At 43.7% G+C, this 17,553-nt stretch overlaps 1 protein-coding gene across 2 annotated transcripts in view; it reads right to left on the reverse strand.

The window, feature by feature from the left end:
- The window catches only part of SLC28A3 (solute carrier family 28 member 3), a 46,871-nt gene extending 33,328 nt beyond the window's left edge, over positions 1 to 13,543 (reverse strand). Inside the window, exons 1-4 of one of the 2 annotated variants that reach the window (XM_083702026.1) lie at positions 13,253 to 13,543; positions 3,187 to 3,279; positions 1,381 to 1,463; positions 613 to 704 (exon numbers count right to left, since the gene is read on the reverse strand). In XM_083702026.1, the coding sequence (XP_083558152.1) occupies positions 613 to 704; positions 1,381 to 1,463; positions 3,187 to 3,279; positions 13,253 to 13,312 (328 nt within the window). In that variant the 5' untranslated portion in view covers positions 13,313 to 13,543. The remainder of the gene's footprint in view (positions 1 to 612; positions 705 to 1,380; positions 1,464 to 3,186; positions 3,280 to 13,252) is intronic. The other variant, XM_083702027.1, reaches the window with a different exon arrangement.
- Positions 13,544 to 17,553: the final 4,010 nt, after the last annotated feature.

Here is a 17,553-nt window from a genome sequence, read left to right on the forward strand (position 1 = left end):
CGCCGTTTACCTTCCCGCTGGTAAGCGGTCCCTATTTATCTACTTGCACCCGGAGGTGCTTTCGAACTGCTAGGTTGGCAGGCGCTGGGACCGAGCAGCGGGAGCGCACCCCGCCGCAGGGATTCGAACCGCCGACCTTTCGATCGGCAAGTCCTAGGCGCTGAGGCTTTAACCCACAGCGCCACCTGCGTCCCAGGATCTGGGAGGCCAGGGTTCAAAACCTCATTCAGTGATGAAACTCACTGGGTGAGCTTGGGCCAGCTGCAGTCCCTTAGGCCAGCCTACCTCACAGGGTTGTTGAGGGTGGGGGAGAAACATGTGTGCCAGCTTGATCTCCTTGGAAGAAAGGTAGGGTATAAATGTAATGATGATGATGATGATGATGATGATGATGATGATGTAAGTGTACATCATATCTTTCCCTCTGTAGATCCTAATAATAAGTAGCTCTACTATTCCACATGGTATGCAATCGTCAAATAAGTTTCAGTTGCTGTTTAATAAGGTTATTCCATTTTGTGTAATTAATTTCGGACTTCAAACAGACATGCACACATCCAAACTCTCTATAAAACTAAGAGATTGTCATTTTCTGTGATGTCCAGTAAATACCTGCTATTAGTATTCCATAAATAACATATCGAATTCTGGTTTTATGTTTCCTGAAAAAGTGTAAGGCTGAATCGTATTTCTTTTCAAAACACCTAGAACGACAAAAGAGGGTGGATGAAAGCAAACAAAATTGAAGACAAACAGAGGAATAGGAATACCGAACTGAAGCAGGCTACTTCTCCAAGTAGCCCAAAAGGAAGCAGACTGGACCCAAAGCTCTGGACCCATTTCACAGATTTGTAAGGTGCTGTCTGCAGAGTAGAGTCACTCAAAAACATATTGGCACACTGATTCTCAGCCTTTTATCCAGACAGGCAGGAAACCTTATTACAGTTCAAGGACACATTCCAGCCCGCAGTGAGGGTTTGTGGTCTGGAGATTGGAGAGAGTCCCAAGGACTAGAAAGTAAGTCCCGGAGGGCTGCATTTGGTCCTGAGTTTCCCCACCCCCGATCTCTGACATTCTGTATAAAATATGGGGCCTTAAATGCTGGAAGTTCTGGCTTTGGGAAAGTCGTTATCTCTCCAAGTCTCTTCCTCCCAAAATTTTGTTAGAATAAAATGGGGCAGCCCTGTATACATCCCTCTGTGTTACTTAGAGGAAAGAAACAATAACAGTTTTGGCTGAGGTTCAAGTGCTTCTGCACATCGGTGACACCTTTGGAATTACGGTGTTGAATGTTGATTTGGCAAACAGAACACATCTATGTGGTGACATTTCACTTGAAGAGGAAAGTGGTATTGGGAAATTCGGAATGATTTTTTTTACCCTTTGCACCCAGAGTCCTTGTTTTCTCCTGAGTCATGTTTGTCCACTTCCTGGTCACCTTCAATACTGATGTCTGTGTCAAGCTGGATGGGTCGGGGGAGGTGGGAAGAAACAGAGAAGAATCCTGAACATGTCACCCTCAGCTACTGTTTCTTGCAAAATTGAGTGCACAATCTGAAGGATAATTACCATGCAATCCATATCCAAGAGGTGAAAATTAAGATTTGTTTGCTTAAAGATGGAAAATCGGGTCCTCCCTTAAAGAGGGCACGTACTGCAGTGAGACCTGGACAACTGACACCCTGTGTTGTGGGTGGGAACATTTGGTCAGCCATAACACCTGACTGGTAGGTCCCTCGAAGCTGGGTACAATCTGGCCAATGGGACACAGTCCAAATGGCTCGAGGGACCTATTTATGCCCATGCACATGACCCAGAGCTTCCTCTTTCGGTGTGTGCATTGGAACACCCGCCCACCTTTCCCTACTTTTAGAGCTTGTTGCGTTTGATCTTGCTATGCCGTTGTGTGTTGTCTGTCGTTGGGACAGGGGCACGGCAGGAATTTTCCCCACTTGGCTGATTGGCTGTTGCCATTTGGGTTTTGCCTGCTGCGTAGCAAATCGTCACAACTTGTAAGGTTGCGGAACGGCTCTGGTGGGAGAACACTCTCGCCATCCCTATGTGAAGGGTATTCCATTAAAGGAATCCAGGGACTCCATGGTTTGGTCAACCCCTGAGAGGGGGTTGTGCCCGTGCCTGAGTCCAGGGGGGCATTTGGGTGGTGGACATAGCCTGTTCCCGGCTTTCTGCTTATCCAGGTGTTCACCCTAGGCTGACCTATGCTGGTGCCCTGGGTCAGCGCTATCTGCAACTGTGCAGGGAGCTAGTCGAACCAGAGCCTATGCAACCACTCACTTGCTGTAATCAATAAAGTTGTGGCCTAAATTCTGCCAAAAACCAATCCAAAATTTTGAGTCATGTGTGAATTTATTTAGGGGGGAGGTTTCTGGGTCTGAACACGCAAACAAATGAAATTCTCTTCCATTCTTTCCTGCAGCCCAGTCCCAGGCATCTACCTCTGCTGACATATATGACCTTAAGCTAGCCTAACACTGCATAGGATTGTGGGTTTAGGGCTGTTATGTTTAAAAACACCATCACCTTTACGTGTTATTTTAAAAAGGTAAAGAAAGCAGCAGGGGATCCGAATCATGATCACAGGAAGAGGTTCCCCTTGCACCATGGTCCAAATGAAAATTCTCCCCCCAACAGCAATTGCAAGATGGATGTTGTGTGTGAGTGTTGTCAGGACTGTGGGGCAGGTGGAAATGGGTAAACTCCTCCTGGCCCCACCCATTTTTTTTTTAATCCAGATTTTTTTAACACTGCTTCCCCCAGCCTGGTGTCCTCCAGATGTTGCTGAACTCGGAGGCAGATTTAAGGGGTGTGTGTGTGTGCAACTGGTTCACCTGCACTGGGGGCCAAGCCATGAGGGTGTCGCAGAGGACACTGCAACAATAACTGAGAATGAGATGTGAGAGGAGGGGGCACATCGGATTTTGGTGTTGCACAGGGCACCACTGAAATCTGAAAGCCCAAAGCCTGCCACTGCTGGACCAAGACTCCTATCAACCCTGACTGTTGGCCCTGCTGGCTGGGGCTGATGAACGTTGGAGTCTAACAACATCTGGAGGAAACCACATTGAGGAAGTCTGCTATAACAAGAAGTGTAGCTTGGCCCTTAGCTTGGTTGGTATTCAGATTCAGAAGTGCTTGTAGTAAGTGGGTGAAATAAGTAGTTCTTACCTGGTTATGATTGAGGGGGTTGCCTTTTTCCATGTTCCTGTGTCTCATTGCTATATCATTCTTTTTGTTTGTATCGTCACTTTCGATTTCCTCCTAAAAGGCACAACAATTGAAAACAGAGGATTTGTTCCGGTTGGAAGTTAATAACAAACCTTTATCAGCCCATTGGACAACAACAGTGAGGACATCCCCACTGCAATGCCTTAATAAGAAGATAGCAGAGTTAAAGAGAGACAATAGACACTTTCAGACATTCATCCTCAGTGAAACACCATACTTGTCTATGTGAGAGCCTGCAGTTGTATTGTCTGTTTTTACAACGTTCAAGTGAGCTCTTGTAGGGCATAGAATAGACAGTGCTGTCGACCCTCTGCTACTCATCTACACAGCTTGACTATCTGAAAAGGTTGGTTGTGAATTTTGGTGAGCAGGTTGTTGTTTCAATTTATATACTGCCCTATACCTGGAGGTTTCAAACAGCATTATAGGAACCATGGGAGCACCTAATGGAGCTGCAGAATTAAGGATTCCTAGTATTTAGTACTGACTTCATAGTATTCTGGTCCAGTTTAATTCAGTTTCCCAATGACCCATCTCAAAGATTTATGAGTTGTCCCACAACAGGCGTCTAGACTGTCCACAAAAAATACTGAACTAAACTGTGGGAGAGATAAGGAACCTGTGTTGTTGGTCTCTTGAGAGTCCCAATCAGCATGGCTAATAGTCAGCGATGATAAGAATTGTAGTCCCAACATCATCTGGAAGGCCACAAGTCCCCATCCCTGTGTTAATGTCTGTTAATGTCTACATAACTGCTGTTAAAGGCACAACTCCCATGGTTGTTTGGAAAGTTGGCAGCTGTACCAGATTCCAAATAGGCCAGAGCTCATATGCATATAATATTTTACTGACATAAATTTTGACTGATGCAATTTCCCCCCGTTTCTCATAGTTCTTCACAAGTGGGTAAAGCTATACTTGTAAACTTAGATACTAAAACCCTGAACTACATAGTACTGTATCTAGCAGCTGTTTAAAGTTTAGTCTTAGATTGTGGGCTTGTGTAGTCTAAACAATCATGTGGTTTTGTTATATGTTGCCCTTTGGTTATGATTTCTCCTTGCTTACAATGTTTTTTCAAAACCTGTGGTCTCCAATTCACTGTAATGATCACACTAGCAATTTTGCCTAGAGCTTTTGTGGAACCAGAACATTTGGAAGGACGCCTTCTTATCTGGCTAATGGGAGTTGTAGTCTGGAGGGCACCAGGTTTGTGAAAGCTGCAATCGGGTGACCATAAAAGAACAAAGGAAGGTGATGTTCTTCTTCCATTTCATCATATAGAGCAATTTCAACAGATGCCGCTGTTGTATCACATCTGCATGATGAGTTGTGCCTGCCGAAATGTCCAACACGACACAACTGGTCAAGGTATAGGAGCCCTGCTCTCCTTTGTGTTTGATCACACTTCTCAGCAAAGATGGGTCCTATGCTTGGATTCCTTTAGAATCTCTCTTTGTGACTGAAATGAGTCAGTTCTCTGTTCTGGATCAAGGCCATGAAAAGAAGCACTGCTTCCTTGGACCCAATCCGCCATTGTCATAATGGCGGCATGATTATAGGTCTGACTTCACTGCTATGCCATATGCAAATACTTTTTCTTTCTATCCCGAGGGCAGGAGTGGCTTCTGAATCATCTGCTCTGACATGGCCTTCAGGAAATGAAAATGTAAAGTTCTTAATGAAAACAGATCTTGCCCAGGTTAAAGAAACTGCTTGTGTCAGATGCATGTTTTAAGATAATTGCATGCCACTAGTCATGTAGGCAGGTATGCAAAAATGATACAGAAACAAAAAGGGAAGGGATCACCTAAGGTTCACGGATATGAATATCTGAGAGGTTTTTTTGGGAACTTGGGCTAGTACACACCAGTGGCTTAAAAGGCAGCAAGGTGTAGTACTTTCCCTGTGCTGCATTTTGTTAAAACAATTTCAAGTAAAAATTTTATGTTGCTGTATACATCAGAGGGGACAAGGATGTCTTACCACAGATGTCACAAATGTACACACCTCAGCTTAACTGTGTCAGTTTGCATTTCTTGGTGCAGAAAGTGTTGATCTGATGTGTAGAGTGTCTTCCCCCTATTCTACTTAATTCAAGAGGGTTCTGGAAGCTTCTCTGTGTGAAAGAAGCAAACAGAAGTTTCCTGATGTTTGGGTTATTCCTTCTGGGAAGCTGAGTACAGCTGATTTAAACTGGTTCTGTTTTGTCTTTCTGTCTTTCTTCTTCTTCTTTGGCGATCACCCGTAGCCGAGTAAGATTGTCTTCCGTAAACACGGTTTTAACAATGAGTCCGTAAGTGACTGTGGAGGCCAATTCTGGACCCACACGTCCTTCCACAGTGGGGACATTGGTTCCCGGGCTGGAGTTGATCACGGTGTGGATTTGCCAAGCGTGCCTTCCTCTTGGCACATTTCTCCCTTGCGTTCTGAATTCGAGTCTTCAAAGTCCATGACACCTTTGGTACTATAATAAGAGGCCAGAAGGAGCATGGCTTTCACACTTTCTCTTTCTGTCTCTTGTTCTGGTGTGGTGTTCTGTACATAGTATGCTATATGCTTATTATAAGCAACTTGTAAGTTTAAGTTAAGTCTGCTGCAACTGGATTTCTTATGGAGAGTGCCAATCCTGATCATTATTGGATTTGTGACCATTATGCTCATTTGCCTTCAGTAGCAGTAAAGCTTTGCTGGATGGAATACAATTGCCTCTGGTCTATTTTGGGGGATCCTGCAATGTGTTTAAGTTTTCACTCTGCTAACTATACATTGGAATCTACTCTGGATCACTATTGAGTAGACTTCCAATTGACAAACTGCAGCTTACATTTTCAACGCAGATGGAAGCTTGTTTGAGGGGGAAATGCTAAACAGCAGCATTTGTCAAGAAACTACTGGATAGGTATGGATTGTGACTAATGCGCTGCTTGCTCAGCTTCGAACAATAGCAGTGGGGGCACACTGGAGCCAAGGTAAACAGTAAAGTGTACACAGCTTGGCTTTTACTGAAGAGGTTCCTGGTTCAGAGTTCATGCCAAAGCATATTGCCATCATCCTGCCTCAGCTGTAGGATACAGGAGAGCAATTCTGAGCCCTTTAGAGGTAGATAAATAGGTACCGCTCCAGCGGGAAGGTAAACGGCGTTTCCGTGTGCTGCTTTGGTTCACCAGAAGAGGCTTAGTCATGCTGGCCACATGACCTGGAAGCTGTACGCCAGGTCCCTTGGCCAATAAAGCGAGATGAGCGCCGCAACCCCAGAGTCGGCCATGACTGGACCTAATGGTCAGGGGTCCCTTTACCTTTAAACCCAGCCTAAGTTTCTGACTCTGGATCAGGGATGGGGAATTGGACCTGGCCCCTCCCTGGCAGGTGGATGTGTTTGCACAGCTCCTGTTTTGCTCCCTTATTGACTGTCCCCCCCACCTGCTAAATTTTAACTGTCCACTCTGATAATGCTGATCATGTTTGTCTGGATAGAGGATATTGAGGGTTGTATGAGTGTGTGTAGGAACTAGCCTGCTGTTCAAAGGTAAAATACACGTTCATTGTTCTGCCCATGTTTGCCTCTGCTCCTACCCATCACTGGCATTTGACCCCAAGGAAAATTGCCCAGAAGGAAATGAAGTTTCCTGTCTGTGAAAAAAACAAACAACCCTTATCTTTGATGTAGTCAGAAACCACTCTTTGCTTAATTGTACGCTGTGCTTTGGATTATGAGGCTTTAACATTCAGGAGGTTGACATTAGTCCAGGATTTGTTTTATGGGCGGTCCTATTTTGGCATCAGAGTTTAAACCAGAGAAACGTGTATTTCCTCAAGAGATTTGCATTGCCCAGTTGCTGACGGGAAAGGCACGTTTGTGAAAGAAGCCACAGTTCCGCATAGCAGAGTGCAGTGACTAAGTATGAAGTGTAAAAAAACACACTACAATCTCCACTTGAAATTTCACTTCTGGTGTGAGCTTCCTGCATGGTCTTAGGCAAGTCCCTATTTGAAAAATAATTACTTATTTACTCAAGTATTCCACTCCAGCCTTTCTGTGTCACTTTTGTGAGTCAAGGCAGCTCACGGAAACGATTTGTTTAGAAAGAAAAAGAACAATGAATACTATTATATCGCAAGAGCAAAATCCACTGAGAAATTATCCCTCACAAACCCCATTTGAAATGAATGTCGAACCTCTTACTGGAATGTTCAAATATCTGCTATGCCCTAAGGGAAAGTCATGCTGGGAAGTCTCCATATTTCATGTCTGTATGCCTTCAGAATGTTGGAAATGACATAGAAATAATAGAATGAATAGTGTCTGTAATGCTTCAAAAGCACGCAAAACCTGCTCTGTGAGAGATGAGGTGGGGGACATGAAGAACAGGTGTGTACACCATGGGAAAAATTACTTATCATATATATTACCAGTGAGAAGATTCTCTGAGAGCTGAACCTTAAGTAACCAGAACAGTATGACAGTATGATACATACGCAAGAGGAAAGGTATAACCAGGTTTAGGGGAATGCCAGCTTGGCATCAAATCTCCAAAGTAGCTTACTTAAAGGACTGCTTTCGTCTTTTGGGCTCACAGGGTTGGATTCAGAGCAGAGGGGGAGAATTCAGATGCAAGAGCCTTTCCTACTACAGTGGTACCTCAGGTTAAGTACTTAATTCGTTCCGGAGGTCCGTTCTTAACCTGAAACTGTTCTTAACCTGAAGCACCACTTTAGCTAATGGGGCCTCCCGCTGCTGCCGCGCCGCCGGAGCCCGATTTCTGTTCTTATCCTGAAGCAAAGTTCTTAACGTGAAGCACTATTTCTGGGTTAGCGGAGTCTGTAACCTGAATTGTATGTAACCCGAGGTACCACTGTACTGTCAACTTTCAGTAACTCTCTCTCTCTCTCTCTCTCTCTCTCTCTGTGTGTGTGTGTGTGTGTGTATGTGATAGGGAAGCCAACCTATGCTGCCTCAAATTACTCATGATAGCCAACTGGCTAGAATTAACATAAATAGCCTGCCATGTGATTCTGTGTTTGAGAACCTTTTGCTGTGCAGAAATGAGTGTGTGAAGCTTTTCTTGGCTTGGAGCTAAAGCAATTAACCACTTGTTAATTGCTGATGGTCTTAGAAAAGCCCTTTGCAAACATAGAGGGAGGGAGGGAACAAAGTCACTGCAAGGCCACTCCCATTAGTAGCCTAGAAAGCATTCCTATTATGACCTTTTGACCATTAGGAAGTAGATAGCTGTATGTAAGCAGTTGCTATAAGCTGATAATTCACTTATTTACACTCTAGAATGAATGAATGGTGCTCTTTGTTTAAGCTTAATGATTAAACTCTTAGTGCATCCCTAAGGTGTGAAACTTGGGTCTAAACACAGCAGGATACGGGAAGTCTGTGATTGGCTAACTCCATATTTTTTAAAAGTTAAAGTAGCCACAAGGCACCCCAGTTTTGATCACTGGCACTGGGAGATGGGGTAAAGGTAAAGGGACCCCTGACCATTAGGTCCAGTTGTGACCGACTCTGGGGTTGTGGCGCTCATCTTGCTTTACAGGCCAAGGGAGCCGGCGTACAGCTTCCGGGTCATGTGGCCAGCATGACTAAGCCACTTCTGGCAAACCAGAGCAGTGCACGGAAACGCCGCTTACCTTCCTGCCAGAGCAGTACCTATTTATCTACTTGCACTTTGACATGCTTTCGAACTGCTAGGTTGGCAGGAGCAGGGACCGAGCAATGGGAGCTCACCCCGTCACGGGGATTCGAACCGCCGACCTTCTGATCGGCAAGCCCTAGGCTCTGTGGTTTAACCCACAGAGCCACCCGTGTCCCATTATTTAACATAAGGAGCCACTATCCATCTCACCACCTGCAATAGAAAATATGCAGGTGCAATAGGTTCCTGATCAATCTCCTTTCCAGGGATGGGTTCAGTGGACGCTGGTTCATTAGGGCAAAAGTGGCAGTGCCCCATCACCAACAGCTTGCCTCCAGCCAGCCCCTTACCTCCATGCCTTCTTACTCACAACTGACTGCCAGGGTGACCCTGGGTGTCAGGCCTCCTCTCACTGTTGCCTGTGTTGAACTCAGCAGCAGTGGCGTAGCGTTGGTTGTCAGCACCCGGGGCAAGGCAAGTAATTTGCGCCCCCTAACCCATGGATTTGTGCCCCCTAACCCTAACCCCCAGATGTTGCGCCCGGTGCAGCCGGCCCCCCTGCACCCCCCACGCTACGCCACTGCTCAGCAGGGAGGGGAAGAAAACCAGTGCTTCCCCCCTTAAAGAATGTTTAGGGGTACTCTCATTTTCCCACTCATATTGAAACACTGACCCTCAATGAGGCCAAACTTAGATTCACAAAATGTTTAGGGGTATGCGTACCCCTGCGTACCCCCAGAAAAAAACACTGGACAAAACCATGATTAGTTTTGGAAAATCCTTTGGTAATCCTGATAGAACTCTAGCCCGATGGTTGCCATTAATTTAATTCTGAATTGATTTTAGAATGAATTGATTTTAGAATGTATTTCAATTAATTGATCGTGATTTTATGTAAACTGTGTTACTTTTACTGTTGTTAGCCGCTCTGAGCCCAGCTTCAGCTGGGGAGGGCGGGATATAAATAAAATTTTATTATTATTTTTTATTATAGTTGCCTCTGCCTCATTGGCTCTGGATTCCCAGGCTGTTGGTCTTCATGTCTTCTACCCTATGAGCTAAAATGGACACTTGCCAGTGCTGAGTGGAGCTAATAGCTCTGGGGCAGAGGTAAGAGTAAGACTGGAATAACATTTTTCGGGAAGACTTGAGCAGTGCTACCACTTCAATCAAAGTCAGAGCCTCTCATGTCTGCTTCAGTTTTTAAAGAAGTAATTCTAAAGTACATTTGTTCCAGTTAGTCCTTCAGATCTGTACAGTGGTAGTTTAGGTTAAGTGCTTAATTTGTTCCGGAGGTCCGTACTTAACCTGAAACTGTTCTTAACCTGAAGCCTCCTGCTACTGGAGCACGATTTCTGTTCTCATCCTGAAGCAAAGTTCTTAACCTGAAGCACTATTTCTGGGTTAGCGGAGTCTGTAACCTGAAGCGTATGTAACCTGAAGCGTATGTAACCCGAGGTACCACTGTATTATTTTCACTGCATCTAGTGATATTTTGTTTAATGATGTGTACCGGTAATTGTTTTTTGGTGGTGGTGGTGGGGTTATTTACCATGATTTTATATACTTGACAAAATTTGCTCTGCAATATTTTTCTACTTTATTTTTTCACTGTCTTCTGACAGCTCCCCAGGAGTCCTGAACACAGAGCTTGAGAAATAATTTTTTTAATCTCTGTGCCAAGCAGAAGTTTGGAAAGGTCTGTTCCTTGTGTGAAAAAGAAGATCTTTGCCATTCTTACACTGGTGGACTACAACTCCCATTACATCCTGTGTCTTAAACACAAATAAAGTGTGTATTTGTGGTTTCTGTTTAAAGTACAGTAGAGGCTGGGGAAGTTGTTTTGTCCTGACTTCACACTCCTGCCAGATTGCTTTATATGCCAGTCAGGTGATCTAGAAGGTTGATGTCAATGTTATGTATAAATTATTACATGTATTTTCTTGGGGTGGTGGTGGTTCTGAACAAACAATAATGTCTTGTCTAATGGCATAAGCTGTGGGTGGTGATGTTTGTAGGTAGTGATGTCAAAAGGAAACTGAATGCATAGAGTACTGTATGACAATTGCATCATTAACTGTTCACAAGAGCAGTTCACAAGAACAGTCCCCATCTAAAATCCTCGTACTAGGCTTCCCTCTTCCTGCAATAGCCTTCACATGAGCTGCCTGGCCTGAGGGCACTTAAACCCTGTTGGCCAGAAACAAGTACAGTGGTACCTCGGGTTAAGTACTTAATTCGTTCCGGAGGTCTGTTCTTAACCTGCAACTCTTCTTAACCTGAAGCACCACTTTAGCTAATGGGGCCTCCTGCTGCTGCCATGCCGCCGGAGCACGATTTCTGTTCTCATCCTGAAGCAAAGTTCTTAACCTGAAGCACTATTTCTGGGTTAGCGGAGTCTGTAACCTGAAGCGTATGTAACCTGAGGTACCACTGTAGTCTAAATTCAATGTTCCCTACCCAGGTTCCCTAAGCACATGAGAAGGAATACTGCCCTTACTTCAGCAGGACCCTTTGAGCTAAGGTTTCCATCAACCAGCGACATACTTTCTCATTTGTTAGATTTCCGGTTCTTCCGTTGAATGATATGCTCTCAGCGACTGTGATTAATGTGTCATGCTTAATTACCTCATTGGGCTTGCCCCAAGCGCGGCACTCCTCTAGTTCTCAGCATAGCTGTCAACGTTTCCCATTTTTAAAGTGAAATCCCCTTATTCCTAATAGGATTCCTCGCAAGAAAAGGGAAAAGTTGGCAGCGATGGGTCTCAGGTTGGCGCTCTGAAATATCAAGGTATGGGATGCTCCTGACCTGGTAAACCTAGAGAGGATTATGTCATGATATGTACTACAAACTATTAGAAAATAATCCATTTTACATTGGTTTTTAATGGCATATTGTTGCTACATTAAAGATAGCATACTTTTGAGAAAATGGGGGGTAAGGAATGATGGGTTTATTTAAAAAGCAGGTTCTGATCCTTGAATCTTAGAATGTTAAATCCCAAAATACTTTACAAACGTTTGTATTTCTTCTCAATGTTATGAAGGGTTGTACCCATTTGGTTTATTTATTTAACAAAATTTGCATACTGCTTAATCATAAAGCCTGTTTTTTAAATAGGCAATTGTTCCTGGCTTCTCTTTCCTCCTAGAGCTCAACCTGGCTCATTCTCTGACCATGCAGATTATAGTATAGCTGGATAAAAGGGGAAGGAAAACCACATCCTTCCTTCTTATGCCTTCCTATCTGCCAGTCACCCCTGGTTTACACTGATGGGCTGCAGCTGTTTGCAGTTTCAGACAAGGCCTTTGCTGTTCCTACTCAGAGATGCCAGGAATTGAACCTGGACTTATGGGGTGCAAAGCAGTTGCATTGTTACTGAACTCTACGGTCCAGGCTATGGCTATTTCCCTTGACTGGGGAGCAGCTCTACCTGGGGGAGAAATGGGTGTACCCTATCTCAACCTTCGTAGGATCATGTAACCACTTTCCTCCCTCTCCACTTCATCACAACCCCATGAGGGGTAGGTTAGGCTGAGAGGTGGTGACCACCTTGTTTGTGGTCACCCACAGAACTCCATGGTCCCTAGTCTGGCACTCTAACCACTTTAGGTAAAGGTAAAGGGACCCCTGACCATTAGGTCCAGTGGTGGCCGACTCTGGGGTTGCAATACTCATCTGCCTTTATTGGCCGAGGGAGCCGGCGTACAGCTTCTGGGTCATGTGGCCAGCATGACTCAGCCACTTCTGGCGAATCAGAGCAGTGCACAAAAATGCCGTTTACCTTCCCGCCGGAGTGGTACCTATTTATCTACTTGTACTTTGACGTGCTTTCAAACTGCTAGGTGGGCAGGAGCAGGGACCGAGCAATGGGAGCTCACCCCGTCGTGGGGATTCGAACCGCCGACCTTCTGATTGGCAAGTCCTAGGCTCTGTGGTTTAACCCACAGCGCCACCCTAAGCACTTTACCACACTACCAAAGCAGGCATGGAGCCAAAATGACCATGATAATTTGCTGAGCACAATTTCAGTCAGTGAAAGGTAGCAGGAGGCAGGAGAATGTTTAAAATCTGTAAGCAAAACGAGCAAGGCTCCAAAGTTAAAACAAAAAAACAAACATGCCAAAAATTGTTCTGTCTGCTATAGTGATACAGTAAGTGACAAACAAAGCAGTGACGGAAGCCTCTGTTCACAATACCCCAATTGTATTCAGCCTTTTGGTCAAGAGCACAGGTAGGATACATTTTGGCAGGTGTACCAGGGATTGCAAAATCCTTTGTCCCTGTTGATCAAATAAGCTCCCTAAAACCTTACTGTGCCATTTTAGCCTTCCACAGAATGAAAACCTTTTCATCTTACCTCAAATGCAGGGTTCCTGTAGCTATTGGCAAAACTGCCATTTCCTTCCCGTATAGCCATTTGTTTCTTCAGGTACAGCAAGCCTGTTGTTGTTGCTGTTTTTTTAAAAAAAGAACTTCTCGAAGCTGTGGCTGTGGTCCTATGCAGCCACCAACCATATCAAGTTAAGCTGTGTGTACAGTAGCTCTTCTTACTACTAGAAGTTTACCTGACTATAGCCACTCCCAGGGTTCTTATGCTGAATTCATTGCTCCACCTTCCTGTGTCTCTGAGGAGTCACTCACACCAACCAGTGTGAAAACCCAAGCTTGTGAAACTTTTGAGATGATGATTAACACATGGCTTTGAACCCAAAAGAGTTTCATATGATTGTTAAATCATTACCCCTCTATGGCCAGGGTTGTAGATCCCCAGGAAACATTCCATTATGAGCTCCAAAATAAACTGAATACTTGGAATTTTGCTTAGGAGTTCCCAGCGAGAGGGGTTATGGTGGATATGTGCTAAGCTAGAGTCACTGAATTGGGGTGAATGATGATGATGATAATAATAATAATAAATTTCCTACCCACCCTTCACCACCAGGTTCAATAGCAGGTTCCAACCCTAATCTGTGGGTTGCCATCTGATTGGATTTTATTCTGATCCTGATCTGATTTTAGGATGTACTTTAATTAGAATCATAGAATCATAGAATCATAGAGTTGGAAGAGACCACAAGGGCCATCGAGTCCAACCCCTGCCAAGCAGGAAACACCATCAGAGCACTCCTGACATATGGTTGTCAAGCCTCTGCTTAAAGACCTCCAAAGAAGGAGACTCCACCACACTCCTTGGCAGCAAATTCCACTGTCGAACAGCTCTTACTTAATTGATTGCCTGATTTTATGTTAATGTGTTATATATTTGATGTTAGCCACTCTGAGCCTGGTTTGGGCCGGAAAGGGTGGGGCATATTATTATTATTATTATTATTATTATTATTATTATTATTATTAACATTTTAGAAAACATTTTAGAAAAACAATATTAAAATAAGTTAAAACAAATTGCAGTCAAGAAAATAGGGTGGGTTCTAAAATATATCTCCAGTGTCAAAGGCAGGGTAACGAGGTACATTTTCAGCATATGACAAAAACCCAAATGATGAAGGTGCCAGACACACCTCTTTGGGATGGGCTGCCACAGAGAATGCCCACTCCCAGGCTGCCATCTCCAGAACCTCTTGAGGGTGGTAGAACTACCAAGAGGAACCCCTATACCTACCTGAACACTCAACAAAGTCTGTAGGCACATGTGAGACTCTGATGTGCACTTTCTTGGAGTTTCATACAAGCAGAAGTTTCTCTATATGCCTCAGTGTTGGCATCTGCCCAGTGCACAAATGCAGAGGTACCCTGTGCATGTAGAAGACCCACAAACTGTGGTTCCATAGCTGATTACAAAGCAGATGTTGGGGAAAGCATATTTAAGCTTCTATTTGTGCATTTATTGCACCATATGTTGTGTACTTCTATCAATCAGCATAAACAGTGGGAAACATACATAGGATTGTCACCAATGGAGTATAAAAATGTTTAATATTTACAATATTCTTTGTTACCTCTAAAAATTCAGTGCTAAGAACAATAAATGTGTACAACATACTAAAACCTGTCAAACTTGAGATGGATCCTTTACTATTTGAATTAACAACAAAGTGTCTTGTGGCATCTTAAAGGCTAAGACATTTTTATGGCATAAGGTTTTGCAGATGGAGGTTCAGTTCATCAGATGCATGAAATACTATTATGAGTTGCAGGTTTATATACACAGGGCTGGGAGGAAGATCATAAACCAAGAAGGGGGAAAAATGGAGAAAAGTACACACAGTGACGTTTTAAAGCAATTATTAACACTGGCCATTTGTACATACACAGAGAACCAGCTGTAATAATTAACACAAACAACCAATTAACACATGTGGTGTGAAAAAAAATCCATTGTGATGATTCAATCCACAAGAGGGAACATTACTATTTCTAACAAATTTTAATTCAGCAGTTTCATGCTGCAGTTTCCCTTTGAAGTTTTTTTATACAATGAGTTACAGGGTGCCCTATGAGGCTGAAATAGTCAAATCCCAGATTTGCACCCATTTATTCCTTTGCACAGAAGCTGGCCTATTTTCCCTGTGAACCATGCAAAATTACATATTGCATATATTGCATTGGAAAATGAGCAGCTGAATAATGCCCTGATGTTGGGGATGATATAATTAGTAGTGTTTCCAGAGTAGAAATGGGGGTAGCATTGAAGTCTATATCTGCCACAGGTGCTTGTACCTGTGCCCTTATCTCTGTCATGTGCCTTTTTGTTACCAGTGAGTAACTGTTTTGTGTTGGGAGGTTGCCTATAAGCAAGTACAGGCCTGCCGCCTAAGGTGTGTGAGAGGGCAAATGTCATTGTCTTGGCTTGTGGCAATATTGAAAAAAGGATTAAGGGAACATTTCAACCTCCCAAGACACACTGTCAGTAACCTTAAGGTGGCTGTACTGGAGCAAAGAAACTTCAAGGGGAAACTGCCGTTGCAAAGGCACACACCATAACACACTTGAGCAACATTTGGCTATCAAAACAACAGCCAAGTTCCAGTAACAGAAACTCTGCTTCTCTCTGGAAGACCACTTGAAACAAACAGAAAGCCTTATATTCTGTTATGAAGGTGAAATAAAAAAATTAAGGTCACACACACACACACATGTATATATATATATAATATGTTCATAACTGCATATATAAACCACATGTCTGAAACCCCACAGAAAAAGTCCTGAAACCATTTTGTCCCTCCCAAATTGACCTCAGATATTTCTCTGCAAAGTCAAGGAAAATGGAAAAGCCTCCCCATTGTCTTTTCGTTCACAAATCCTGTCTTAACGGTATGTCTGTGTATGAATAGGGTGAGCCTGTGACCTGGCTCAGGAACTAAGTATTTGTCATTACAAAAGACTGGCCAGGCTCCCCAGGGTATCCAGTCAAGTGACCATTAACAGGTAACCTGCCAGACAGGAGATAAACAACGCACTCAGATTTCTGTTGTAGACCGCCTTTTCTGTGATGTAGGTATGATGTTTGTGGGGGGTGGTCTTGAGTTACACCCCTTCTGTGATGTATGTATGATATATGGAGGGGTGGTCTTGAGCTCCAGGGAAGGCAATTTAAAATGTCTATATAAGGGCAGGCCACGTTTGTTCTGGGTCCTCCTCCTTTCCTGCGTGTGGGGGGAGCACCCTGTTGCAACAGTTCAATAAAGATCAGGCTTACTAGCTGCTTTGCTTCTCAATATTCTCTGGTTGGCCTCTGTTATTTTCTCCAACCGATGGAGAACCTACAAAGGACTCTGTAAGGGCTCTTGTGTTCCCCATAAGAGAATAAGGACAGATTTTTGTTTATTACAAGGAATTTAGAGAGACCTTGCTCGAGAGCATTTTCTAGGGCTTCAGGGTGATGGCCAGAAAGACCTGCTCTGCCTTGCAAAGCCTTATTCTTACGTCTAATGTGCGCATGTTTGTGGGGGTGGCTTTGTGGCTTTGAGCTGGCTATCCTTCTATAGAGTTCAGTGCTTCCACTTGTGACTACTATTCACATACTAAAAGAAGCAATACCAGCGAAACACTGTAATTGTAAGGAAATTCTGTTGATATCATGAAACACTTGCAAGTTCTCGTGAACAGTTACAATAGTTGTGTGCTCCTTTACGGCTGCTGGCTTGTGGCCACGCAGTCATTTCCTGGTGTGATTCTTGCTAATGAACGCTTTGGTGCTCGATTATGTAACTATTCCAGAATGAGTCATGCTAAGGTCACAACTTTCATCTGAAGTTGTAACTGTGTGTCTTCGATACTATCAAGAAGCAAAAACCAGATCAAGACCCAGGGCATAGATATTATATATATATATATATATATATGTAGATATATGTAGATATAGATATATATATGGCCACCCACAGCAGCTAGGAATGGTGCAGAATGCACACTATGTACACTAAGATGTTATGAATCTGTGTCTTGCTAATGCTCAGACTCATACAGAATATGCCACAAAATGACTAGATGAAGGACATGGAACATTAACCGCTGTGCAGGTGTCCTTTTCAGTAAAGGAAAGGTGGCAGCTTGACTTAACAGTGTCTTTAATGAGTGGGCAGCATGCTAAAAACTAGGAAAGATAACTTTGTCTTAAATTTAGGCTCAGAGGGAATCAAAGCACATATTACACGGAGTTCTGCTATTCTTTCCTCCGTATGTTTTTTTTAA

This window comes from Podarcis gaigeae, assembly GCF_964106915.1.
Source record: "Podarcis gaigeae genome assembly, chromosome: 11".
NCBI lineage: Eukaryota > Metazoa > Chordata > Lepidosauria > Squamata > Lacertidae > Podarcis > Podarcis gaigeae.